This window comes from Peromyscus californicus, unplaced genomic scaffold (assembly GCF_007827085.1).
Source record: "Peromyscus californicus insignis strain IS unplaced genomic scaffold, ASM782708v3 Scaffold_6__1_contigs__length_162567912, whole genome shotgun sequence".
NCBI lineage: Eukaryota > Metazoa > Chordata > Mammalia > Rodentia > Cricetidae > Peromyscus > Peromyscus californicus.
Genome location: NW_026294584.1, coordinates 103703157 through 103730493, shown reverse-complemented (window position 1 = coordinate 103730493; position 27337 = coordinate 103703157). Strand labels below are relative to the sequence as shown.

Here is a 27337-nt window from a genome sequence, read left to right as displayed (position 1 = left end):
AGCCAGGTATTGGGGTGAATGCTGAAAGATCAGAGAAACAGAACAAGCCACATCCAGCCTCACCTTGCCAACTTCTCAGCCGATCCTGTTTCCTCAGACTGAAAGCCTCTGAATCCTCATCCAAGTGGATCTCAGCTGATCTCCTGCTAAAAGCTTTAAAAGGCTGTAGTTCCTGGTCCTCACACCTTATATTCCTTTCTGCTTCTTGCCATCACTTCCTGGGATTAAAGGTGTGTGTCACCATGCCTAGCTGTTTCCAGTGTGGCTTTGAACGCATAGAGATCTATCTGAATGGATTTCTGCCTCCGCAATGCTAGGATTAAAGGCGTGTGCTAACACTGCCTAACCTCTAGTAGCTGTTCTGTTCTCTGATTCCCAGATAACTTTATTGGGGTGCACAATATATCAACCACAACTCACATCAGTGTTTTTATCTTTCTTTACTGTACCGGGCTTTTTCTCTTGAGCCACCAACAAGCTCCAAAATCATGACACGGAGACTTCTTATTAGTTATGAATGCTCAGACTAGCTTAGTTTTGTTTCCGGCTAGCTCTTTTAACTTAAATTAACCTCTTTCTCTTTATCTACCTTTTGCCTCAGCGTTTTTTACTTTTCTTTCCTTCTGTATGTCTTACTTTCAGTACTTCTCATGGCTGCTGACGGCTGCCTGGCGTCTTGCCCTAGGTGTCTCCCTTATTTTTTCTTCTCTCTTGAGCCTGGATCTCTCCTCCTATTTATTCTGTCTGCTAGCCCCGCCTATCCTTTCTCTGCCTAGTTATTGGCTGGTCACCTCTTTATTAGACCAATCAGATGTCTTAGGCAGACAAGGTGAAGCAGGTACAACATCTTTACATAATTAAACACATATCCTTACATCTTAAATGAAACATAAACAAATGCAACACATCTTTACACAGTTAAAATATTCCACAACACTTTTCTGCTTCCTTTTTGTTTAAACTCCTTTTCCTTCTTTCTATCCCTCTTCAAATTCAAGCATCCATCTCTGTTAGTGTCACCCAGGTGGAAATCTCAGCAAGCGCTCTAGCCTCTTGCTTGCCCCATGGCTCCAGAAACCCTTGGATTTAGTTGTGTATCATTCATAGAACCTGGCACAAGTGGGATTTCATCAGACCCTAGTTAAGAAGGAAGGAAACGGTTGTAAGAAAACCAGACATAAGCTGTGTCAATAGTAGATACTGGGCTCTTTGGAAATGGCTGGGTGGGAGGATATGGAACAACCTCCACAGTTGTTGGAGAAACTTAAACTTGGAGTTCTCTAAATCTCCCTTACCTATTTCAGGGAGATGTCTCAGCTCAGTCTTGCCTTGTCTTCACAGCGCCCCAAGTTTACCCAGGCTCTGGTTACAGTATCTAGCTAGACGCTAGTAGCTTTGTTTTGGCTTTCTTGTGTTTATTTTTGTAGCTTCAGTAGTAGAAATTTCTTGTCCCCCAAGACTTGGCTGCTATTAGTTAATTTAAAAAATCCCTTAGAGCAGAAAATAATTTTTAAATGACACATTCATACCTTAAGCATAATATTTTCACTGAAAACACTTATATTCCTGTTCACTTAATAGAATCAGTGTCTAAGTGACAGAAGAGTGACCACATTCATAGTGTTCCACCTCTTCTTCCTCTTCTTCGGGTGCTTGCTGGGATCTGTCCTGCCTGTCTGGGGTATCTTGGGTGTGTGAACAGATCTGTGTTTGAAATTTGGGGCATCTCCTCTTCATGGTCTGATTTTACAACATGTATGTTTTCTGCTTCATATATAATCTCAGTCTTCCACAAATGATCACTTACATTGTCTTGAGTTCCTTGGATGCAGTGCCATGTGGGTAGGGGATGGGGGAGAAGGCGAGTCTTTTGTGATGTACCTAAGAGCCAAGAACTATGCTGATGGGGCTTTCCATTCCTTACCTCTGTCATGACCCTGCGCGGTGTATGTTACTCCTCCCTACCACTTTGACAGAAAAAAGTCTTGAAGCTAGCTAGACTGGCTTCAGTAGCTTGTCACAGGTCACACAGCTAGTGAGTATGAGAAGTGTTTCAAAGCTAGCTCTGTGTAAAGCAGCCAAGCTAGGTTCTGTGGGTAGATCAAGAAGAGTAACAAAGCTTTTTGTCTAGTGTGTTGAGTTCTCAAACAAATATAATTATATGATAATTGTTGGGAACTTAATCTTTTTATTTTGGAAGGGCTAACATAACTTTCTGTTACATGAGAAAAGTCTCATTTTGTGTTATCACATTTCAACATACATAAAAATGTTTAAAGATTAAAAGCTATATATAGTTAAATATAAAAGGTAAATGCTGTGGGATGGTCTCTTTGTCAAATGTGTTGCTGATTGGTCAATAAATAAATCACTGATTGGCTCATGGCCAGGCACAAAGTGTAGGCGGGACAAGGAGGAGAATAGAGCTGGGAAGTGGAAGGCTGAGTCAGAGAGACACTACCAGCCGCCATGATGAGAAACAGCATGTAAAGATGCCGGTAAGCCATGAGCCATGTGGCAAGGTATAGATTAATGGAAATGGATTAATTTAAGCTGTAAGAATAGTTAACAAGAAGCCTGCCACGGCCATACAGTTTATAACCAATATAAGTCTCTGTGTTTACTTGGTTGGGTTTGAGCGGCTGTGAAACTGGAGGGTGTCAGAGATTTGTCCTGACTGTGGGCCAGTCAGGAAAACTCAAGCTACAGGTAAATATCATATAGGAATCATTAATAAAGTTTTTGAGTTAGAATTTTAAAAACGTGATAGGCATAATTATAGCATCCAGTATTCTGGCCATTTTTTGTCACTTTCAAATTATATACATACTGCAGAGATACCTTCATATCCATGTTCATGCATCACTATTTACAATTACCTGAGTAAAGGAATCAGCCTAGGTGTCTGTCAACAGAGGACTAGATAAAGCAGGTGTGGCCTATGTACACACAGTGGAGTTCTGTTCAGCCGCAATGAAATTATGTCATTTGCAGGGAAATGGACACAACCAGAAATCATCAAATTTAGTCAGACTCAAAGATATATGATGTGTATTTTCTCTCCTTTGGGGATCCTAGATATCATATAGATACATAAAACCATGTATGGATATATGAAACATGAAAGGAGAAATGAAACTATCTGGGAGAAAGAATAGCAACAGAAAAGGAAGAGTCGCTGGTAAATATGTCCAAGTACATGGCATACATGAATGAAAATGTCTTCATGAAACCTATCACTATGTATCTTGGTTAGCCTTGTCAACTTGATACAACTTAGAGTCATCTGAGAGGAGAAGCCCCAGTTGAGGAATTGTCTAGATTAGGTTGGTTGGTGAGCATGTCTGTGAGGAATTGTCTTGATTTATTTTTGTTTTTAAAATTATGTAGATTCATACTTGTGAATACAAGACATTACATTCCCTTGGAATTAAAGTTACCTGCAGCTTTGAGTTGCCTGATGTAGGTGATGGGAACTGAACTCTGGTCCTCTGTAAGAGCAGTGCTTACTCTTGTTGGGTCATTCCCCTAGCCTTGGTCTTGATCATTGTAGGAGGGTCCAGCCCACTGTGGGCAGCACCATCCCTAGGCAGGTGGTCCTTCACTATATAAGAAAGATAGCTAAGTATGAGTCTGGAAGCAAAAGTGAGCTAACAAGTAGCATTTCTCCATGGTGTCTGTTTCTATTATTGCTTGAGTTCCTCCTTTGATGTCCCTCAGTGAGGGACTATGGTCTGGAAGTGTAAGTCAAATAAACCTTCCCCCCCCCCCCAAGTTGCTTTTGGTTATTTTATCATAGCAACAGAAAGGAAACTGGAACACTATGCAAAATAAATGTACACAATTACAATTTTATAAAATAACAACAACAAATTACAGACATAAATTGCTAGATCCTTAATGACCCTCAGACACAAAGGCAAGAACCATAATCATTCCCACATCCAGAATCTTGTGTTTATTCCATAGATAATGCAGAACACGCGTGATGCACACAGTACCTGGCTAGATGTTCTCATTGCAGGACCTTATTCAGCCCTCAAAGTAATTGTGTCAGGGATTCTGCTATCATCTTAATGAGAAAACTGAGGCATAAGGGTAAATGGACCCTGTGCAGTCATAGGAAGGAAATCCAGAAGCCAAGAAAGACAGAGCTCAGTGTTGTGATCTTGGAAGCCTCAATACAGAGCCTTGTGCTCCCTGACTCCATGATTGTCCTCACAAGGACACTAATCCCTCTGCTAGTTGGTATCATTTGTCCTTCAGAACCAGACTGGACAATGGGGCCCAGTGACATTCACGTAGCCTTGACCAAGTACAAAACCATGAGTCCTGTGCCTGTTCTTTCCTCCTCCTCTCTCAGGGAGACCTATACAGGCCAGCTGTCCCACAGTCTCTGCATAAGCTTTTCCACACTGTCTGTACCTTAGCATAGCTGACCAGTTTTTGTCTGTTTTTTTAAGAGAGCTCATATTCTTCCTTAAATGTGGTTATCTTGAAGTGCAGTTTCACATCACCAAGTATAAAACCACTGCGCGGCACAACTAAAAGGCAGAGTGGAAGTTGTCTTACAGCTTGCCTATCAGGAGTGTCCATGAACTGGCACGTTCCACTCCCCTCTTCAGGACCTGGGCCAGGACTGCTGAGTAGAAGGCCTGCAGACGGAGGCCATGTAAGGGTTATTTCCTGCATTTCTGTTGAACAATGGCACAATCCCGGTGCATTCTCTGCCTCCTCCTTGTGGATCGAGACGTGAGCTCTCAGCTAGTGGTTCCACGATCATGGACTCTCACCCTCTGAAACCCTAGGCCTAATTAACACTTTCTTTTCTAAGTTGCCATCATCATGATGTTTTGACACAGCAATAGAAAAGTAACTAACAAACAAGTGGACATGTGTTTGTTTCTTGTTTTCAGTGTGTGTGTGTGTGTGTGTGTGTTTAGTGGAATTGCTTGGCCATGTGGTACTTTTGTGTTCTTCTTAATTTTTTGAAGCATATTTTTTGGTTGGGTATACAGTTTGTGTTGACAGGCTTTTTTTTCTTTTCATTTAAATTTTGTATACTTTAAATATGACATATTTTCACCTCCTGGCCTCCATATCTGAGACCAGCTCTGCCCTAATGTTGCTCTCACACACATACTTGAGTCAATTTCTTCCCCAAGCTGGGGGAAGTTCCCTTATCACTGACCACGGCTGTCATCTCTACTTGTAGATTTTGAGTTAATGATTGAAGTTAGTTCAGCCTCTTAAATGTGCAGGTTAATATCTTCCATCCACCGTGGGAAGGTGTGGAACATTATTTTCTCGTTCCTGATACTCCCGCTTCATTCTTCTTGCTTCGGAGAGCACCGTTGTACTTACGCTGCCCCACTTGCGGCACAGTTGTGCTTATACAGCTGGGTTCTCTCCCTCCTCTTCCCCGACGGAATGATCTTGGTTGTCAGCTCTTTATTCTGCATGCTCAGACCCACTGCGGACCTCCTCAAGTGGAGTTTTCATTTCAGTTCTTGCACTTCTCAACTCTGGAATTTTTCTTTTATGATTTCTAATTGTTGTGTTAACTTTCGTGGGGTGATATGAACAGGCATCTGTTCACCCCAGATAGGGAGCTGATGACAGACCAAAGTCCACCTTAGTAAATTGTTGGATTTATTAGGGCTATGGAACTACAAGAGCATGGACAACTTGAAGAAGGTTGTATCACTGAAAGCTCACACCCTGCATGAGTGACACCTGGTGACAGCTGGGAGCCTGGGCTCTCTGTGTGACATGCAGGCAGCTCCACTGCTTGGCATCCCTCTCCCCAGAAGTCCTTAAAACTTACTTAGCCAGGGGAAGAAAGGGCCCTGTGAACCTGATTGCAAGGACTTCCTGACCCTTCCCATTGTTTCCTTTCTAAATCCTAAGGAATCTGTCTACCCTTAGAACTTCCTGAGTCTTAATGAGCTTCACAGAGAATTAAGTGTTTCATTTTGGAGGAAATTGCCACAGTATATCAACTGCGGGGTGTGTGTGTGTGTGTGTGTGTGTGTGTGTGTGTGTGTGTGTGTGTGTGTGTGTGTGTGTATGTGTGTGTTTTGAGACAGAGTCTCTATGTAACCCTGGCCATCCTGATCCTGGAACTCTCTCCATAGATTAGGCTGGCCTCGAACCTTCAGAGAACTGAGGTGTGTGTGTGTGTGTGTGTGTGTGTGTGTGTGTGTGTGTGTGTGTTGGTTTTTTTGAGACAGAGTCTCTATGTAGCTCTGACCATCCTGATCTTGGAGCTCTCTCCATAGATTAGGCTGGCCTCGAACCTATAGAGATCTGCACCAACTGATTTTCTTTCTCATTTGGTGGAATATTGTCATCTTTCTCTATAGTTGTTTAGACTTGGTTCATGTATTTGAACACACTGGGAAAAACGAAAACACCGATGTATGGTCTGGGAGACTTCCTGTGGACGATTTCTGTTAATTCTTTCTCTTACATGTAGACTCTCCCTTTGCACATTGTGATGGGTAATTTGATTGACAGCTTGATAGATTGAGAAGTACTTAGAAGGTTAACATGATGCATCTGAGTATGTTTGTGATGGTGTCTGCAGAGACAATGAACTAAGGGGTAAGACCTCTCGGAATGTTGGCAGTACCACACCATAGGTGAAGGGCCTAGATGGAATAAAAGGAGAAGAAAAGCCAGACAGCATGGGCATTCTCTTTCTGCGTCCTGGCTGTCATGGTGAGTCGTTCTGCTCCACCATGCCCTCCCCACTGTGAAAGACCTGAAACCCTAAGCCAGAATAAATCTTTTCTCTGGTGTTTGGCTCATGTATTATATCATAGCAAAAACATTCATGCCCCCCTCCTCAAAAAACAAAAAAACAAAAAAACCAAACACTGAACTATGTGCCTGTATAATGACTTTTTGATGGAACCTAGACATTTAGAATGATATAATAAGGTAGTTTTGGAAGTTACAGACACCGTCACTATGCTCGTTATAGTTGGATGGCTTTTCTGAACAGATTGTGTGAAGTTGTATTCTTTGTCATGGGGATCCTGAGGTCTGCATTCAGTTAGCTTAGTGATCACTAAAGATAGGACAAGGGTTTCCCTAGATGCCTGGATGTAGAATGTTCCTTTCTGAGGGGCTTCTACATATATGTGGGCCAAACTGTCCATGTTCCAGCAGGCAGTTGACAACTGTGGCTTAGCTTTTACTTTCTGTTTACATAGAACCTCAAAGTCAGAGGTGAGGGCCCAGGTTCTTCTAGGGTCTCTCTTACATGCAAGCCCTGTGCCTAGAGTGACCTCAGTTCTCAGGATATGTCAGAGCTTTTCCAAGCCAGCTGTGAGCATCTGGTTCCTGAGCTTTTCCTGCTCAGCTCATTGTGTGAACTGTTACCTCTCACCTCATTGTGTTATTGATGACTTCTCTTTATTTTCAACAGATGCCCTCAGGGAAAGGGCTTTTGCAATGAGAAAATGAGCTGGTTATTGTTCTATCCTGGGTTCCTGTCTACCCTCATTATAAGAACTGAGCGGGCAGCCAGCAAAGGGAAGATGGGGAAACTTCATTTTCATGCAGGAGTAATGCTTTAAACAGGAAAGTAAAAATTCAGAGAAAAAGTAGAAACTCTGGGGCCCACAGCAGCAGCAGGATGCCAACTAAGAGGCTGTGGGTATCATAGCTCCATGCCCCCCAGCAGACTTTGGGGTGCAACCCGGAAAAGTCATAGCGATATGGTGCCAGAACTTTCTGAGGGCTTTAAATCCCAAATCAAGAAAATTCCTTTAGGGCAGGTCTGCAGAAAGCAGATGACCAATAGCAACAGTAGGAGGGATATGTTTCCTGTCTCTCTCTGGCATGTCTGGAAGGCAGGAGTCACAGGTCTCTGGAGGAACAGGTCTTGGAGGCTGGAGACAGCTGCAGGAACAAATACCTTTCTGCTCCTGGAGCATAGAGTCTTGCAGGCTGAGTCAGGAATGAGTCTCTGTCTAAGACAGAAGCCTGGTGCAGTGAGTCTCAAGAGCATCTGTGTCTGGCAAGTCTTGAAGGCAGTCTTCCTTTTCCAAAGAACACAGCATCCGGGAGCCCGCCTACTGGCCAAAGCCAGCAACTGGGCTCTGAAGTCTTCATTCGATTCCTCTCTGATAGTCTGGTGAGTCTCTTTCTCCAGAACTATTGGCTCAGATATATATAGTGCCAGCTGGAGCCTGACTGGCTGAGCTTAAAGTGTGTACGTGCAAAGATGGTGAAAATGGGATCAGTCAGGAGACAGCTGTCAGACCTAGGAGGGGAAAGAGAAAGCATCCCCAACCTTAAGCGTGTTTACAGTTAGGTCACTTTCCCTATCTACTCTCCTTCCTCTTGTTGTAAGGGGAGTGGGAGTAGAGTGGGGAACCTTCCTTTGGCTTTTCATATTTGTTCCTGATGCTTTGAGCTTGCTTTCAGCTGCATGCCAGGGCCTTGGTTTAGACTGCCATGAAGCCCCAGTCTCTGTCTCAAGCCATCCAGTCTGTCACTACCAGCTGTCAGACACATCCCTCTATGTTACAGATCCATTCTTGCATGGGTTCTGCTTTATTCTGAACCCTTGCTGCCGTAGCAGCCCCTGCGAAGTAGGCACCTGGTTGTCAGAAGGGTGGCAGCCCATGAGATTGATGCCAGGGTTGGGGGTCCCTTCAATCAATTGTGGGAGTGTCAAACATAGCCCATCTCTGCCTCCTTGCCTTTAGGGTTTCTGGGACTCTCGCTACTCCTATTTAAAAGTCCCAAAGCCGCTCAGATACACATAGCCTTTCTGATGGGATCTTCTAGGAAACTACCAGATAGGAAAATTGTGATATTTTTCTGGATCAAGTGCTTTGAGAGAACTAAAAATCCATTCTGCCCCACTCCAGCTCATGGTTGTGGTTTTCAATGTCACTACAGAGTTGAAGAGTAGGTGGAACAAAACAGGTTAAAAATATCTATTTTTAAACTTGTTCTCAGAAACTCAATCATCAAGCCTTTGGTTAATTCCAGAGTTCTGAAAAAGTTGGATCATTTCTGTTCATGCTTTTGCTGCTTCCATAAAGAGGCCCTTTGCATGTACTTGTTCACCATGACTGTTGATCTTTCAAGGTATGTTCAGTCTGAGATTCATAGCCTATGGATTCCTCCAGAGCCAAGACAAGTCTGTCCTTTGCCGGTATGCCTGTTGCAGTGTTATTTACAATAACACTGAAAGCTCATAAATGAGGAACTTCCAAGGCAAGCATCTGAATATTGGATTTCATACTATTGTGCAGCCAACAGTGATGAAGAGGAGATCAGGAGGGTATGCATGAAGGAGTAGAAAGTCAAGTTCCACACTGTGGAAGTCTGTGTTTGAAGTTGGCTCTGAAGGTTATAGCTAGTGTCTTGGAGTAAGGTAATATGCTTCTCCGGTCTTCATTTCCTCATCTACAACATGACAGAGCCATGGTGGTGAGCTGGAGTGTAAACTGAGGCATTCATGTTTTAAGCTGTCATTGTGCTTGATGTTTCTGTTATTCAGTAGAAAACTTTGTGATACGATGATAACTATGATAGTAGGGTATGAGATAGCCCATACACGTGAAATATCTGGTGTAAGATATTGAAAATGTGGAAATAGGGTGTGTGGTGGTTTGAATGAGAATGGCCCTCATAGGCTTGTTTGTTTGAATACTTGGTCCCCAGTGGGTGGAACTATTTTGGAAGGATAAGGAAGTGTGGTGTTGCTGAAGGAAGTGTGTCACTGGGGGCAGGCTTTGAGGTTTCAGAAGACTCTCACCCTTCCCAGTCTCTTTCTCTCTGCCTCCTACTTGTGGATCAAGATGTGAGCTCTCAGCTGTTCCTGCTGCACTGCCTTTGTCCTGCCATCATGGATTGCAACCCTCTAAAACTGGAAGCCCCAAATTAAACTCTCTCTTCTCTAAGTTGCCTTTTTCATGGTGTCTTATTACAGCAATAGAACAGTAACTGAGCCAGGGGAAATTTCTTGGTGTAGAGCATGGAAAAGCTATGTTCAGAAGAGAGTATAGCACAGTGAGAGGATTGTAAACTACTTCTATTTCCTCCTTCCCCTGACAAGGTTACTAGTTTTGTTTCAATGAAGATGGCTTAAATAAGAGATTCTCCTCGAAGAGGCAGGGCTTCCTCGATGCAGCTTTAGGGACTTTGGGGTCACAATTAGTCCTGAATTTCAGAGAACCAGATTGTGAGAGTATTTTTAAGGGCCTTTTGTATTCTAATCCCACCTAAGTCCCTGCTGCTTCCTGGGGAGACTCAAGAACTCCTAGATGAACCCCTTAGATTCTGATGTCCACAGGTACAGCCTTTCTCTGTGGGGCCTCTACTTTACCTCCTGACAATCCAGAGCAGCAGTGGTATCTTCTCACACTCACCTGAAGGGTGAAAAAAGGCACATGGCAGGTGGGAAGAGGTGGGATCTGTGGTTGGTATGTAAAGTAAATAGAAAATTTCTTAATAAAAAAAAGTGAAAAAAAAATGTTCCACATACCAAAAAAAAAAAAAAAAAAAGAAAGAAAAAAGAAAAGAAAAGGCACATGGCATGCTCAGTGATATGCCAGCAGCTCCACAGGTCTGTGCTGGGTTGTGCCAGCAACCTCTTTGACTGTTACAATGCTTGTTGCTCTGTTTCAGATTCCGGGGTGCACCAATTATTCCCGTAGCAGCCAAACCTGGGGGACCAGAGGCCCCTGAAACAGAAGCTCCACAGGGCATCTCAGAACTCATTGAGGTACTGTCAACTTGAACCACGGTGCCCTTTGCTCCAGCCCTGCTCCAGTAGCCCCCCATGTCTCCCTCTGCCTGAGAGAGAGGCAATCCTAACAGAAGGTCTCCAAGTTGGTTTCATGGGTCTCCCACTCACTCTGATGTCAGACTCCTCACCTCCCTCAGAAACTCCAAAACAAAGACTCATGGAACCCCTGGGCATTGGGCTGTGCAGAGCTCTTCCCGCCCACTGTGTGTTCTGCTCTGTCCCTTCTCTTTCACACGTTTCCATTCAGACAAAGTAGTGCCCACCAGGTTACCAGTCCCTCAAGCCTACCATTCTCCCTCTCTCTCCCCTCATTCCTCAGTGGAGACTCAGCCGTGTACAGCATATCTGACCACAAGGTCCTTTCCTGTCCTTCAGACCCTTCAGTCTGCAGCTGGAGCAGCACAGCCTCCATCCTGACGGCCTCCACTGGAGGAGTAGACATTTCATCTTGCAGAACTATGGGCTTAAGGTTCAGGCTCTTCCTCCAGGCTCAGGGGCAGAGGATAGAGACAGGGAGCCCAGTCATCCAGGTGGGCCAGTGCCCTTTCCTACTCCCTGAACAGAGAGCGCTGAGAGCCTAGCAGAAGTACAGAGCACAGAAACAGTGCTCAGCAGCTTGCCGAGGAATGGGGCTTCTATCTGGGTATCACCCTGGTGGTCCTGGGGAACACTGCTTTGACCACTGTCCTTGTTCTTCCCCTTACCTGGCAGAGGGCAGCAACATCTAGGGCAGCCAGCAGACAGGGATGCAGGCCAGGTGGTAGAGATAGAAATATGAAGGAAGAAGGCCATGAGAAGGAGGTACAGAGTTACTTCACTGATCTCAGTCACTGACATGGTATAGGAGCTCTGTGTTAGACTGTGTGCTGGTGTTGACCTGCTACTGCTCTCTGCCTAGACTCAAGTGATTCATAGGTGTGGTCACACACATCCTTAGAGGCTAAGGCTAGAAGATGGGAAGTTTGAGACCAGCATGCTTAGTGAGACCCTGTGTCAAACAACAGAAGAATTGCTTGGGTCAGACAATCCATTTCATGCAGTGAACAAAGTTGCAGTACAGGGAAGGTAATGGCACTGTCACAGAGATGCTGTGGGGCTAATTGAGTTACTAGGGATGATATGTTTACCACAACAGTGACATGATTTGGCATACTAGGCTCCACACTTAAATTCTTAACATACTGGGTCTGCATCATTTTCAACAGCTGGAAGGCTAGGGAAGAGTGAGTTCAGAAAAGTGAAATGACCTGCCCCAGTCACTTCATGGCAAGTTTATGGGCACATCCCCTCCTCAGACACTTGATCTGTGGTCCTGAGCTCATGTACTGTCCTTGCCTGAGATGCAGGCTCCCAAGATTTCTCACCTGGCTCCAGGTGTCACACAGGCCTCATCTGCCATGTGTCCTCTTCCCCCTCATCAAGTACACATGATAGGCAAATATGGAATGTCAGCTTCTCCTAGAGAAGTTACTTCCTCTTGAGAGTCATCTCCATCAGGGCTGAGTCTCTCCCCACCTCCCACATCCCCACCCCCCCACTGTATGAAATAAGTTGATATGGGCAATTCTGCTCTTGGTGCCCCTTTCTGTTGGGGCAGGATCTCAGTCAGTAGCTCAAGCTGGCCTGGAATTTTCTATCTTCCATCCTGAACCTTTGAGAGTGTGTAACACAATGCCAGGACTTCCTACTCTATGTAAGGGAACAGAAGAAAGAACGTAGATCATTTACCTGCTTATCTTAGTGGGAACTCAGACTCAGACCAATGGTCAGTTTGTTGGGGTCACCTGCCCCCATATCCCCAGAGCTAAGTTCACATGTGACCGCCATGTCCCGGCCATACCTATTTTTCACACTTAACAAATGTTTTCTGGGAGAGGCTCTTGTTACTCCACCAGTACCAGAGAACACGAATCTGGGATCCTGAGACAATTCAAGCAAAATCCAGAAAATTATGACTATGAAAGATGTTCTTTAAGGAATGAGCCTCTGTGCAAATCTCAGACCAAGTCTGTTCTGAGTCTCTTCATTATTTTTCCAAAGGAATTGTTATCTTGAGACAGTGCTTTCAGAACATTTACTCCTGACCTGAATACTTGGACAACACTACTACTCCCTCATAAAATCAGAAAGTAGAAAATACAAAGATAAGTGTGGTCTCTGTGCTCTTTTTTTAAAAATAGTGATTAGCTCTGGCAGCATCTCGAGCCCATAAATGACCTGAGGAGCAGTGGCCAGTTGGTACTGTTGCACATGGAAAGTAAGCCATGAAGGAAAGGTGGATGGCCAGACCACAGAAGCCGCTGGGCCGAGTTAACTTAGATCTCTATTTGTTAGGGCTTGGCAGAGGGCAGAAAGGCTCCATAGCACATGCACAGACCTTGGCCTTGGACCTCAGGCCTAGGCTGCTGCCCTTGGAAGCCAGTCTCCTACCCTCTCACCTCAGTTTCCCTCCATTTGTCCTTCATTCACACACCTTTCCCTCAGGCAAGGTACCAGCTACTGGAGATCTCTCTAAGTCCTCCATGACTTTGTGGGGTGGGGATAGACACCAGATGTTAACAGCAGGGGGTGGTCTGTAGTGATAGGTGTGGAGACTGAGCCATACAGGAGAGCCCTCTGCAGAGGGCTGCTGTGGGTGCCTGGATTTAAGGTGCAGCAGACAGACAAGGCCTGTATGGCCCTGAAACCTAGATGAAGACTCCTGGAGTCTGCAGCTCCGGCAGGGACTGTACATGAGGACTACAGGTCAGGTGTCCTGTAGGAGGTGCATCCACTGCAGTATGGAGGCCTCACCAAGTCCACTTCCTGAGTTAAGTTGCAGTATTGGCCTCTGATCTGAGCCAGCTTGCCACTAGCCTTGGAGGAAGCCAGTGACACAGCTGTCATGCTGCAGGTGGTTATAGCGGCATTTCTCTTCCAGCTCCTGAAGTCCCAGATCTCCATCCCAGCCAGAGACCCCTCGGGACCATTCCTCATGTCTGTGGACCACTGCTTCTCCATCAAGGGTCAGGGCACCGTGATGACTGGAACCATCCTCTCAGGTGCTATCAGCCTCGGGGACAGTGTGGAGATCCCCGCCCTCAAGGTCAGTCTGCCATGACGCTCCTTTGTCCCCGTAGCAGCAGGACAGAGGACAGGCGTTTGGTCTTCAGGGCAGCAGAGTCTACTGGACCTTTCCCAAGTCTTCTCTTCTACCTGAGGGGTGAGGCAGCCTGCTGCTCTGAGACTCCATCCACTGGTCAACCCTTCTGACTTTGTAGCTTCCTTCCTGGATTCTAGAACTGCTGCTTTCCCTAGGCTCACAACAGTGGCTGGGGCGGGGAGGCTGGGGGCCACATAAGAGGTTCCCAAGATAAGGATACTGAGTCTTCAGGGATGAGGTGAGTTTTAAGAGCAAATGGCCAAAAACCTAGGGTGTCAGGTGCAAGTCTAAGCTTTCTGGATGTTGGCAACAAGTATGGTAAACTATCTCTATCCTTTGTACCCCTGGCTGGCCTTAAATTTGTGATTCTCCTGCCTTAGCTGAAAGTGTGTGTGTGTGTGTGTGTGTGTGTGTGTGTGTGTGTGTGTGTGTGTGTGTGTGTGTGTAAGCAAGCCACGGAACCTGGCTTTAGAGCTCTGGGCACCTTTTTCTTAACTACGAGAATCTTAACTCCCTCGTAGTTTTGGTGCACAGTTATTTACAATATCAGAAATACAGATCACTCTGCGTTCTTGGGGACCACAGCAGGTGCCCTGCAAACCCTTTGAATACCCTTAGGGAGAGTGGAGGCTTAGGGTCTCCTCATCTCCTCCTTCTCCTGGTACCGTGGCCTGGTTGGCCTTGATAGTGACTTTATTTAGAAGGTGTTACTTAATTGGGCCTAGTGGCACTCACCTATAATCCCAGCTACTAAAGAAGCCAAGACAGGAGAACTTAATATGGTCCTGTCTCCAAAAGAAAAAGTCAGAGAGGAAGCTCATTGGTGGAGTGCTTGCCTAGCATAAGACCTTGTAGGATATTCTGCCAATGTTTAAGCATATGTTTGGGCACCATGGTTCAGCCATGTTGACACATGAAGTGAGCATGTTACTGAGCAAACAGCCCAAAATTCAGCCCTGTCCTGAGCAAGAAAGGACCATCCTATTCCTGTATCTTGTGCCATCTCTGGTTTAGAACAGTGTGGTTGGGCACAGGGAAGGAGCATTTTCTAGAGACAGGATGAACAGTGTTGTATCTCACATGAAGGGTTGGTTCGTGGTAGAGGAAAGAATTCTCTAAGCAAGGAGATCCAACTGGGGGAGGGGCAGCCTGAGTTCTTGTAAATCCAGGGACTCCAGGGATGATGCAGTCAGAACCCGGCAGCGAGGCCCTGTGTTTTCCTGAGGAGAACTGTGGATAAAAGATCTCCTTCTCTTCTCCTCGTGTAGATATTCCTCTGAAGATCACATGAGTCAAAGCCATTTTAAGCCAGGGATTAAAATTACAGATTGTATAAAATAAAGCATAAAATTATGAAAATAAACTAAAGTATATTTAACAAAAACAAGACTAGAGTTGTGACTGTGTGCTAACTCTTAGTTGGAACAGAAAGTAAATTGATGCTAAATTTCTGAACGGTTCCTGTGTTCAGCAAGGTAGACCTGTAGGGCCAGCTTGACTAGCTCCTTCCATCTTGGACAACGACACATTGGCAGCTTAAGAGAGGAGCTAAAGATAGGAAAGAGGTATGATAGGAGGGCTGTCAGTGGTGAGCTTTGATCTAGGGTCCATTGGGCATTCAATGGAGTAGGGAAGGCTTTGATAGCGGAGTCAGCTGCAGGGCAGAGACCAAGGGCTGGAGGGAAGATGAAACCAACGCTCCTCATCCTGGGTAGACACACAGGCATGTGAGTGGGGACGTACTCTGAAACTCCTGGGCACCTTTTTTACCCATTGAGGTAGAACTTGCCTATCCACATCCTGACCTGTGCCCTTGGGCATGTGACAGATGTTTAGCACCTGCATGTCTAGCTGTTCTCTTGCTGTAGTATACCTGTATTCCCAGATGATTTGTCAATAGTCTTACCGGTTAGGAAAAGCAGAACTTGTAAGTGGTGTGTGAATAGTCAGCTAAGATTTCCAAGCACAGTGTGGAAAATGCAACCTTCTCTTTTCTACTTAAAGTAAGGTGTGGGGAGAAAGGGACAAATCAAGGAAGAACTGTTAGGGTGTGGTTATTCCACAGCTTCTTGGTCTGTCTGAACCGCCAAGGATATGAAATCAGGAGATGGCCGTCGAGAAAGCACAGCTGCAGTGGAGCATCCTTACGTTGAAAACATTCGGGTGTGCCTAGTGGACCCTGTCAGCATCTCAGCAGAAGCTGGGGTGGAAGTGGACTTGTTGAGGAAGGATGTGTGGGACCCTCCTGTTTAATGGCACAGATCCCTGTGTGTACATGGCACACACTGCATGTCAGAGACTGTTACACTCGCGACATTTCTGGACAGCAGGGCCGAGAGCCGACAGGATGGGAAGAAGAAGAGAAGCTCCTGGACTGGGGCACTGCACAGGAGATGCTAGTCATTCTCTAGCTACAGATGCACGCTATCCTTGAAAAACTTATACAGTGGGTCAAGAAACTATAACAACTCTGAGCACAGAGCCAGAGAAGTGGTCCTGGGATGGTACTGTTGGTGTCCTGCCCCTAGGTAAGGCCTGCCGTGTGCCCAGAAGCTTTGCAGGCATGCTGGCATTCTCTGCAGAGGCCCTCATAGGCTGCAAGTGCACAGAAGCTCACCTCAGAGCCTGAGTCCCGGTCTCTTGACCTCTCACCCCTCCACTGGCTGTGAGTGGTGGCCAGTGCCTGTCAAGCCTGTCAAGCACGAAGGCATCATAAACTGTGGCCTTTTTCCAAAGCACAGTGCCATCCTTGTCAGATTTCACTAATGGATGCAGACACGTCTGACCGCGTGAACTCCCTTGGAGCAGGACACAGCCATTCCAAATAAACAGTGCATTCCCCTGGCCATACCTTGGCCTGTTTCTGCTGCCATGTCCATTCCCAGCTGGGGCTGATTAGCTGAGTGAGGAAATGTTGGGGAACAAGGAGTAAATGAAGAGGAGGGGAATCTCATTTAGATCCCAGAAAGGTTTAAACAGCAAACATCCTGAGAGTCACAGCTTTCTGGCTGTCTTGGGTCTATAGGTTGGGGGATCCCTCTGGTGAGATTTTATCTGGGGATTGTAGGCAAGTCATATTCCTGTTTCTGATTGGCTACTGGATTGTAATACTAGAAACTATCAAAGCCTCAGACATGGGAAAGAACATGCTGGGCCTTCAGAACACACCTGACATTTTCCAGCTCTTTGGACCCAATCAAATTGCTCAGCCTCTCTGTGCTATACCGATTTAGTGCTAACAGGCTGTGTGCTTGCCTCTGGCCAGGACTGTGGGGCAAGGGATTCAGGAGGATTGGGATAGTGCTTGGCAAGACTTCTGCACTAGGAGTGGCAATGTCTGAGTTGACAGTTTTGGCTCTTTGTGTCACATATGGAACTCTGGATGTGGATTCAGAGACATAAATGTGGTGTGGCCTGGCTGTAAAGTCACTGGTCTCTAAGGACTCTGAAGGACTTGCTGAAATGAGATGTGCTTTGCAGACAGCCCAGCCAATGCTGGAATAATGGTGAGATGCATTAGTAGCATATTTAGATACTTCGTTTATGAAACATGTAGAGAGTCAGAATTTGATAGCGTATTCCTTCAAGTTGTCGTGGTTAGACTTATTTAACCCCAGAGAAGAATAGGAAAACTTTACACACTACAGGGCATTGTTGCTTTTACCTTTGCCTTGGCTCTTAGGAATTGGTCACAAGCTTATAATATCTGGGAAGAATAATTTTCTTCACTTCCACAGACCTCTGCTTCCTTCTACTACTATTTCTTTTTTAAATAAAAAAAAATTGAGACAGGGTCTCATTATGTAGCCCTATAGCCTGGAACTCACGCTATGTAGACCATGCTATCTTTGAACTCAGAGATCTGCCTACTTCTGCCTTCCAAGCACTGAGATTAAAGGCTTGTGCCACCAAGCCTGGTTCTGTCCACCTTTCTTAGCTTAGCTTTGGTGTACTCTGCTAACAGTCCCTGAGGTCCTTTGCACTCTCAAAACTCTGCAGATCTTTTCCCCTTTGGAGAGCTGCTCCCCTGACCTGGGCCTGTGAGCACTCAGCCTGGCACTCAGCATGCTACGATAACATTTGTCTCTGAGTTTTTGTTTCCATGATGCTGACCTCCTAGCTGTCCATCTGTTCTCAGGACTAGACCCAGGATGGACCCTCCAAAATATGTGGTTAATAGGAGAAAAAGTCCCTAGAGCAAATAATTGAGATGGTTTTCAGTTGGCGTTTGATTGGTATTGAACAGTGGGTGTCCTTGGAGGCCACATTTATCTTCTCCTAGGACTGTATCTCCTCTTTGAGGCAGTGTCCTGATGCTTCAGAGTAAGTAAGCAAAAGTAGAGATGTACCCTGGAGTCACCATGTGGTCTTGTTTGGGAGGAGCAACTCATCATATGTCTAGGACTAACCAGCTGCCTTACTCGGCCAGGCCCTGGTCTAGGAAGCAACTTTCTTTCTCTGCTTTTCATCTAGAAGTTCTATCCTGGCTTCATAGCTAACTGCTTTTTGCTTTAGAAGAGCTGTGCTGGAAGGCAGGTTTCCTGTGAATTTGATGCTTTCGTAGGTTAGCTTTGTCAGTGAAGACTTGGGGAGTCTGTTCTCCAGGTCTGTGCGTGTCTGGGGTGCCAGATACATGGGCTTGGAGGCCCTTGCTCACTCTAGTGGAGCAGCAGAGCAGGAGAAGGCCAGTGGTAGAAACTGGGACAGTCAGGAGAACTGTGGGGCTCCCCTTTGAGCAGATCAGCTCTGGCTTGGTGGCCGTACAGCTCTGACTGTGCCCATGGTTAGGTTCCTCAGACCCACTGAAGCCACTGCTACCTCTCCTTTACCTCACCCTGCCTCCTGCTCTACTTTTTTACTCCGCCTAGCATTGACAGAACAAGCTTAGACAGAAAGCTGCTTGTGTCCAGGTCTTTGACCTGCTCAGCTATCTAGACCCATGGTTTCCAATGTAAAGTCTGCAGTACTCTCACGGCATGGCAGATTGTAAGCTTCCCTGAGACTTTAGCCTCAAAGTCATTCTAGAGCCTCTCAGGATCACCTGCTGCTCTTAGTGTAGTAGCCTTGAGTGGGGTAGAAACTGGGTCAGTCCTGTCACAGGCTCAGGGAAGCTATTCTGAAGATCTAGATCAGTTCTAGGATATAAGGCCTATTCTCCATGCCATACACCCACCTTTCTACTTTCCCCCCTCAAACCTGAGATGTCATACTCCTATGGTTAATCCCTAATACTACTCTATCCCAGTGGGCTAGTCTAATGGGTTAGGGTTCCCTTCCCCTGTCAGTAAGAGAAAGTTGAAGTCCTGGGACTTGGGAAGCTATGCCAGGAAAGCCAGCCTTTCTGCTCCTCTGGACATTGGAGAGGAAGGAGGTAATGCCTGGACATGGAAGGTCATAAGTGTCATCAGCTGCCAGCCCTAGAGAGACACAAGAAAGAGGGAAGAGGCAAGAAGAGGGGCCTTGAAGTAGAGACTGAGCCCTGCAGGCTTCTGGGAACCACCTACCTCAGAACTGGGCTTTCTGAGAGCCACATCTCAAGCCTTCAGGCCAGGACATCTGCTCTCAGCCAGAAGCATCCCAAGTGGCAGGAGCTGAGTCTTCTCTTTAGCTGTCAGGAGTGTAAGCCCAAGCTCGTCACTGTGGCGGAGATGAGTTAGATGTTCTGACTGGATGGCTGCAGTACATGAGCACCCTATAGCTGCAGGGCTTTGGGGGAGTTCTCCAGGAGAGCTGGGATCTGTTGATAGTAGAGTAGCTGCTGGACAGGAAAGTGGGAGGTGGTGACCTGCTTTGCGGATCAGGCTCTGGACATACATGGACTGTATTTGAGGCTTTCCCTCCACTCCATAGGACAGTTACATCACATCACAGAGCCATTGTTTCCTTCTTGGTTAGTCCACCGTGACTTGACAGTCTACACAGTATGCCTGCAAAAGGGCTTGTGGGTAGTAGGGCTGGCTGTCTTTGTCATTGTTGTTGTCTCTGTCTCTGCCATTAATTTCACATAGAACCCTGAATCTTGTCTCCCCCTCACCCCCACCCCATAATCCTTTTTGCTTGGTCCTTAGAGAATTACAGCTCAGGTGTTCATCTGATCTTTATACAGTGAACAGTCCAGGACACTCTGGCTATGAGACTTTGCCTTCTGTCTTAAGGATGTGAATCACGTTTGCGGTGAAGTTGTAATATCCTGTGGTCTTAGCAGGGCTTGGCTGAGGATGGACAGTGACAGGTGAGGCGGGAGACAGGCAAGTGGCAAGGAGGACGGTTCTCTGTTGTCATCAGAAGTTGCATTCAGCATTTTACACAATTTTTGTTCCTGTGGAAATCCTGAAGGCTTTCTCATCCCTCTGTCCCAATAACTATCATACCATATCAGCCTGAGTGTCAGCTGTAGCTTGACACACTGGACCCAAGATGCACCTCCATGGAGCTCACATCCCTCTAGTACTTACTGTATTGGGTAGGTCTCCCCTTCTTCTGGGCACTGTTTTTATGTTCTGACAGCCTACCCTCAGGTACAGTGCTGAAGCCCACAGTGCTTCTAGGGAGGCCTGACTGCTCCGATGCTGTGGGTAAATTAAGAACTTTGTGGACCTGGTCTAGTTGGAGTCTCGTGTTCTAAGCTTATGTTTGATGACTTTTGGAGGCAGTGGATTCAGAAATGGAGCTGGGATTTGGCCTGATGCAAGGAGAAAGCCCGGAGAAGATAGAGTTATTTAAATTGCTTCCTGGGTACCAGGCTGTGCTCCAAAGCCACATAGATTCCTAGTGGGCCATTAGCAGCAATCTGAGGACAGTAGCATTGTCCTGAAATTCCCCACCAGTCCTTGCCCTATCTTTTGCACAAGATAAAACAGACATGGGTGCTGAAGTCTTCTCAAGGGCAGTCATCAGGGACCTCCATGTATGCTCTGGCGAGATGTATGCTCTTCAGTCTGCAGGAGCTCCCAATAGGGAGGAAATTCAGCTGGCGCTTGCTTCAACTGAAAAGAGCCAGCTGGAAGTCTTGGGGCCACCTGTAGTTATTGCCCTTTTCTTGGTCTTCGAAGGGCTTGGCCCTGTAACTATGAGTCTACCCTGTTCCCTTGAGGGTTGAGTGCACATGGTTCTGTGCTGGAGAGCTGCATCTGGGCCAGTGTCCCAGTGTGGGAGATGTGGCAGCTACAACCTGGGTATCTTGGGAGGGGGCAAGCCTGGAGCAATGCCATCCTCTTCCTAGGCAGCCCATTCACAGAACTGCCCATAAGGGCTAGTTATGTCCAACCCTGTGGGCTCAAGAGTCCCATTGGGTCCCGTTGTTGCTAGTCTTCCAAAATATGTATGGACTTATAGGTCTGAGACCACAGATAAATCAACCTGCCGAAGGAGATACTGCCCTACCTGATGGCTGCCTGCCAGTGAGAGCCCAGTCTAGGTGCAGTCTGTCTATCCCCTGCCCACCTACAGTCTGAGTTCACACTTTCTACCACCCTTTCTGCTGAGGGGCAGTGTGTAAGAGGGGTCAGAGTTTGCAGAGCCATGCTCCCTGGCTTATACTTCCTACGTGAGCAGGTACTTCCCTTGTCTGCTATAAAGTGGGGAGAACATGTCACCATCCTCAGATAAGAGTGTGAGGATTACTTTTCTGTTGCTGTTATAAAACACTGACCAAAAGCAACTTGGGGGAGAGAGGATTTACTTGGCTTACAAGTTACTGTCCATCTTCTGAGGAAGCCACAGTAGGAGCTTGAAGCAGAAACCTCGGAGAAACACTGCTTTCTGGCTTGCTTCCCCCGGCTTATGTGCTAACTTTTTTCTTTGTTTGTTTGATTTTTTTTTTTTTTGTTTTTTTTTTTTTTAGGTTTTTCGAGACAGGGTTTCTCTGTGCAGCTTTGCGCCTTTCCTGGATCTCGCTCTCTAGACCAGGCTGGCCTCGAACTCACAAAGATCCGCCTGCCTCTGCCTCCCAAGTGCTGGGATTAAAGGTGTGCGCCACCACCGCCCGGCTGTTTGTTTGTTTTTATACAATGTAGGCTTACCTGCCCAAGAGTGACACTACCTACAGTGGGATAGGCCCTCCCACATCAATCAGCAATCAAGAACATGTTCCACAAACATGCTCACACACCAGTCTGATGGAGGTGACTCCTCAATTGAGGTTCCCTCTTCTCAAGTATAGGTTTGTATCAAGTTGACAAAAACTATAATGCAGGTCCCATGCATGCACCTCAATGACTCAGTTAAGTTGGTGATGTCATCATTGACAGCACAGGATACTCCAGCTTCTGCCATCCCCTGCACGTAGTAGGGCTTCCCACCCAGTGGATACCTGTAAAGCAGATGGGTAGCAGGAGAGTCTGGTCACTTCAAGTGGATTTCCCTTACGGGAACTGCCTGTTGGTAGAGTACCAGCCTGGGCAGCCTCACAGACTCGCCGGGTGGCCATTGCATCTGTATGTCCTACCACAAGGCAAGGTTCCTATTCTGTACAGGCTTTGAGTGGGACTGAATCAGTTTTGTTTCTAGGTCAGGAGAGTGATTTGATCAGAAATAACATGGAGGCCTGTGCTGGTATAGCTGGGCATGGTGCCCTGCCAGAGCACAGCATTCAGGTCCCAAGTATGCAATCCCATTGTTAGAACACAGGTGAGTCATTCCTCTGCAGAAAGGTTACCTTTCTCATGAGGACAGCATCCAGATGGGCCTGAAGGCACTTGTCCTTTTCACCCTTGTTTCCTTCCCATGGTAGGGAAGGTGGCCAGGAAAGCTCTGACTCAAGCTAGGCCATGATGGATAAGGGCTCACCACAACCTTTCCACCATAGCCTTGGGGCCACCATGCCCTCCTTCAGCCATGGCATATGACATGTGTCACCAAGGAAAATGTGAGCTGCCAGTAACCTGAGAGGTGGCAGGACTACAATTTGGCACCTGAAATAGGTTCTCTGTTGGGAAGTGAGTGACAGCCAGGGGTTGAGGACCAGGTGGACATAGCCTTGGTGCAGCGATGCTGAGTTGGCTAGCAGCCATCTAGTGCTAGACTGTGCCCAATCCAGGCGTGATGCTGTGTGGTACCTAGCAGCATCTGGTCTGTGCAGTCTCCGGTCGCCTTTCTGCAATGGAAGCAAGTTCTGGCTGCAGTGAGCAGTGTGGCCTGGTGTGGTCCAAGTAATTAGTCTGGTTGCTTCTGTGAAGCCAGGGCTGCCCTCCCCAGATGTCACTGCCACATTTCATATTGAGGGTGGACCACTGAGTACATTAGTCCTGTGGACACTACAGTGGATGCAAGTGTTCCTTATCACTTCATGGGGGAAACCAGTCTTGCCCCTCAGATGTATGCATTGTTGCTGAACCAGGAGGAGGGCACAGCACTCTGCCCAGCATCAGGAGTGGTCGTGCCCACAGGTGAGTGGTACCTAAAGTAGCTGATGGACACGTGAGGCTCTCTTAGCCCCAGGCTAGGAGCTGAGCTGCTTGGTAGATTGTGACTATCAAAGAGCAGAAACAGGAAGGGGTATCTGGAAGGCCAGTGGAGAAGGCTTCAGGGGAGCCTAGTCAGGAAGTAGGCTCTAGAGAGCTGTTCTAGGGCCCCATGTGGTCTCTGGCTTTTGAGCACTTCTGTTTCCCCTAGGCTCCCTTTGTCACAGAAAGCCTGTGACCATAGCATGAACTTGTTGCTCCAGCTCCCCAGGACCCACCTGCCCTCCAGGATGGCCTCCTACCCTGTGTATGTAGAGTAAATCCCAGAAACAGGGACGTCACTCTTGTCCTTCCTGGTACTGAACTGTGAGGCCCAGCAGGCCCTAGGCCAACACTTTTTGCATGTAGAAACAGCCAAGTCTGTGCTTGTAAAAACTCAGTCACATCACATTTACCTGAATTCCAGTCAGCAGGAGTCAAGGAATGGATGTCTGTAATAGTGAGAGGACCTATAAGGCAGCAGTTCTCAACCTGTTGGTCGTGACCCATTTGGGTTGAATAACCCTTTCACAGAGTTTGACTAAGACTATGAGGAAGCACAGGTGTTTACATTATAATTCATAACAGTAGCAAAATTACAGTTATGAAGTAGCAATAAAATAATTTTATGGTTGAGAGTCACTACCACATGAGGAGTTATATTAAAGGGTGGAAGCATTAGGAAGGTTGAGAGCCACTAGTCTTAGGAGATTCTTAGCAAGTGGTTTAGGAGAACTGGGCTCTAAAGTGGGTCTGACCTGGTACCTGTGCCTGCGTTGTGCCTGTGCAGCCTAATGGCTTAACCTCAGCCCCTGTCTGCACAGAGGAAGAGTCAGTAACTGTGTTTGCTGTGCAGGCCTGTGGTGAACAGTGAAAGGAAAGAGGGATTTTATTCGGTGTCCACAGTGTTCATTCAGCACATTGTGAGCACTTGCTGTGTGCAGGAGCCATGCCAAGTCACAGCTCTTCTTAGAAGTTGCTTCTCTGATGCAGGGGACTGACTGACTTACGGAAGTGATAGCGGACAGTGGATCTGGGCCTGCCTTGTGGGTCCCTGAACTGTCAGTGCACAGCTGTGGCACAGCCTCTTCCTGGGTTGGCTATTCGGGACAGTGGGCAGGAGAGCTGTCTCTGTGAATAGGCTAGAAGTCTTACATGATTCAAAGGATCCAACCACTCAGTAATCCCTGGGAAGAGGCTTGGCTTCACCAGGCAGGGTTCTGTGACCCAGGAAATACTATGCTAGCACACCCTTACTTCACCTTGGGGATCCAGCATGCTGGCTAGGGGTTGAAGGGAGCTGCTGGCCCTCCAGCACAGCCCACCTGTCTACACCTGCAGCCTGGGTTCAGTCCCTCCCTACCTGGTTTCACTCTTGGGCTCAGCTATGACCTTTGTTTTTGTTTTCTCTTTAAAAGAAAGTTGAGTGTTTCCTGAGTATGTGTAAAGTCAATGCACCATTCAACTGACTGCTTACATTCTTTCTTTAAGAATAAAAATAAAACAACAATAAAAGCACTGTAAACATTGCTGTAATTATTCACAGGCTTTGACTTGTAATAATCACAGGGAGCAGGCAAAGTGAAATGCCTTATTAAAGTAGAGACTTGCCTGCTTTCGTTTGAAGTTTTAGTAAAAAATATTCCATTATAACATATCCCTTTAAACACTAAATTCTGTCCATTCAGAGTTTGAGGACTTTTGTCCTTTTCAGAATATTTAAATGAACTGGCTCTGGGCAAGGGTCACCCGAGAATCTGGGCCTGTTTTATGGGTCCCTGAACTGTCAGCGCACAGTTGTGGCACAGCCTCTTCCTGGATTGGCAGGACAGTATTTGTGAAGACATCAAACATGGAAGCGGAGATTAGGACCAACCTGGCCTGTGCTGCATTGGGACCCACTGACCTCACTGTCTGCTGTCCTCACTGCCTGGCACGTATACACAGAGGCCTTCAAGGTGGAGCAGGCATCTGAAGTCTGAGGGAACAGAGACTTCTGAGAGGAGGCTGAGCTGCAGAGACCAGGCCTCCAGGGCCTCCAGGCTAATGCCAGGGCCTCGTGTGATAGGAGCTCAAGGTGTTGGGGGTCATGGGACAGTGAGCCTTAAAAGTATTGAGGAGGTAGCCTTACCCTGGCTTGGTGAAGGTCAGAGCTTAGGAATGATGAGGGAGAGACAGGCTGTAGGTGACCCCAGACCTCTGGCCTGAGGTACTGTTGGGTAACAGTACTCTTGCTAAGAATGAGATCCCCAAAGGTCTGGAAATAATTGGGGCTTATAGCCAGGACTGTGACTTAGGTTTCAACAAAGTACAGGTGATTGGGGACCCCTACTTGGTGAGTTCTAGGATGCAAACTAACAGACGAGTTTGCAGCTCAAAGTTTGGGGTAATTTTGTATCTGTCAGTGGGTCCAAGCTTTGCACTCAAGTCCTCTGTCATGGAATGATCAGGAAAGTTTAAAAAACGTAGCCGTAGAGGATCCGTGAGGGCTGCTTCTGACATCTCTGGCTCCCAGTCACTTCTTGTTTTTGCCTCAGGAGCTATCCCCATTCTGAAAGGTGAGGGGGTGCTTCTGGGGACCCCTGAGAGAGGCAACCCTTGCCTGCTAGGGCCAGGTAACAGAGAGGGCAGCCCCCTGCTTCTCAGCCTCCTGCCTCCTCCTCTGCTGCTGCCGCTGTGAAACAAACCGGGGTGCCTGGGCGGAAGGTCAGGAGTTTAAAAGCTTGTTTGATTCAAGACTGGGGTAAGAGACAGGAGGGGAGTGCGCTGGTTTTATATGTGGATCCCAGTATTTTCTTTTGAGCTGGGGCGGAGAATGGAGGGGCAGGGAGGGAAGGCAGGCTGCCAGAGGGAACATTGCCAAGCAGAGCACTGCTAATGCAAACCATACGGCCGCGGGCAGGCAACAGGGCCCATCTCCTGGCCTGCTTAATGCAGTCCTTGCAGGCAGGCAGGCAGGCGGGAGGGCAGTCAGGCAGCCTGGGCAGCAAGGCTGCTTAACCCTTCAGGTGCTGAGCCAAAAGCAGGCCTTTCCACTTCAGCATGTGACCCTTTCTGTCCTCAGCCCTAGGCAGTAGAAGTTCAGCAGCAACCTTAGCTCCTACCCACTGGGTACCAGCAGCCTTTCTCCTCTCATTTGTGGTAGCCCAAAGTCCCTCCAGCGTTCTGGGAGTCAGCTTAGCTGGGCTTGGGGAAAACCATGGTGGGCAGCCATAGGTCTAGAGCAGGTACTTTGCACCCAGCAACCCTCCTGGGAAAGCTGGCCACCCCTTCTAGGCTGTTTCTAGAGTGTTCCAGACCAGGTGCCAATGGCATCGGGGCAGTAGTCAGCCTGCATGCAAAGCCTGCTGCTGCAGTCAGGTGATAGATAGATGGGGACAGAGACTCTTCAGACCTGCTGGAGGGCTGCAGTCAAGAGTCGGAATAGCTGGAATAAATGCAAAGCCAGGTGCAGAAACCTGAAGCAGGTTTCAGAGCAGCATGCAACTTGGCCCCATTTACACATGCACTCAAGTTTGTACAAATGCGTCAGAAAAGATCTGGAGGAGACAGTACAGTGCAAGCAGTGGCTATCTTGGGGGAGTGAGAGACAGTGGAATTTAGGGAGCTCAAAGAGCTTTCATGTTTTAGTCTGTGTAATTGGTGTTTAACTCTTTACAACGAGCCAGCATTCATCTGGTTCTCGTGGGGCTTTTATGAAAGAAAAAACATAAAGAGCCAGAGAAAGAGGAACTTTTGTTCTACTCTCCCATGTCTCCATTATCTCCCTTTTGTGCCTTCACCCAGCTCAGGCCCTGGAAAGCCATTCTCTGCTGGGGAGGCCTCTGGTGAGGCCTCCCCTGTTCGGGTGGGCCCATGGCCACCCAGTGCCTTTGCGTGCTGTCTACAGGCTAGCCTGACCCACTTGGTGCTCAGCACAGCTGAAGCTTACCATGAAGTAGCCCTGTCTCTGGGTCACTGTGCTAGGGTGACTACAAG

At 47.1% G+C, this 27337-nt stretch overlaps 1 protein-coding gene across 3 annotated transcripts in view; it reads left to right on the top strand.

Moving 5' to 3' along the window:
- Eefsec (eukaryotic elongation factor, selenocysteine-tRNA specific) overlaps positions 1 to 27337 on the top strand; it is a 208051-nt gene that overhangs the window by 88058 nt on the left and 92656 nt on the right. For all 3 annotated transcript variants that reach the window (XM_052719860.1, XM_052719862.1, XM_052719861.1), the window contains 2 exons: positions 10657 to 10753; positions 13698 to 13862. In XM_052719860.1, the coding sequence (XP_052575820.1) occupies positions 10657 to 10753; positions 13698 to 13862 (262 nt within the window). The remainder of the gene's footprint in view (positions 1 to 10656; positions 10754 to 13697; positions 13863 to 27337) is intronic.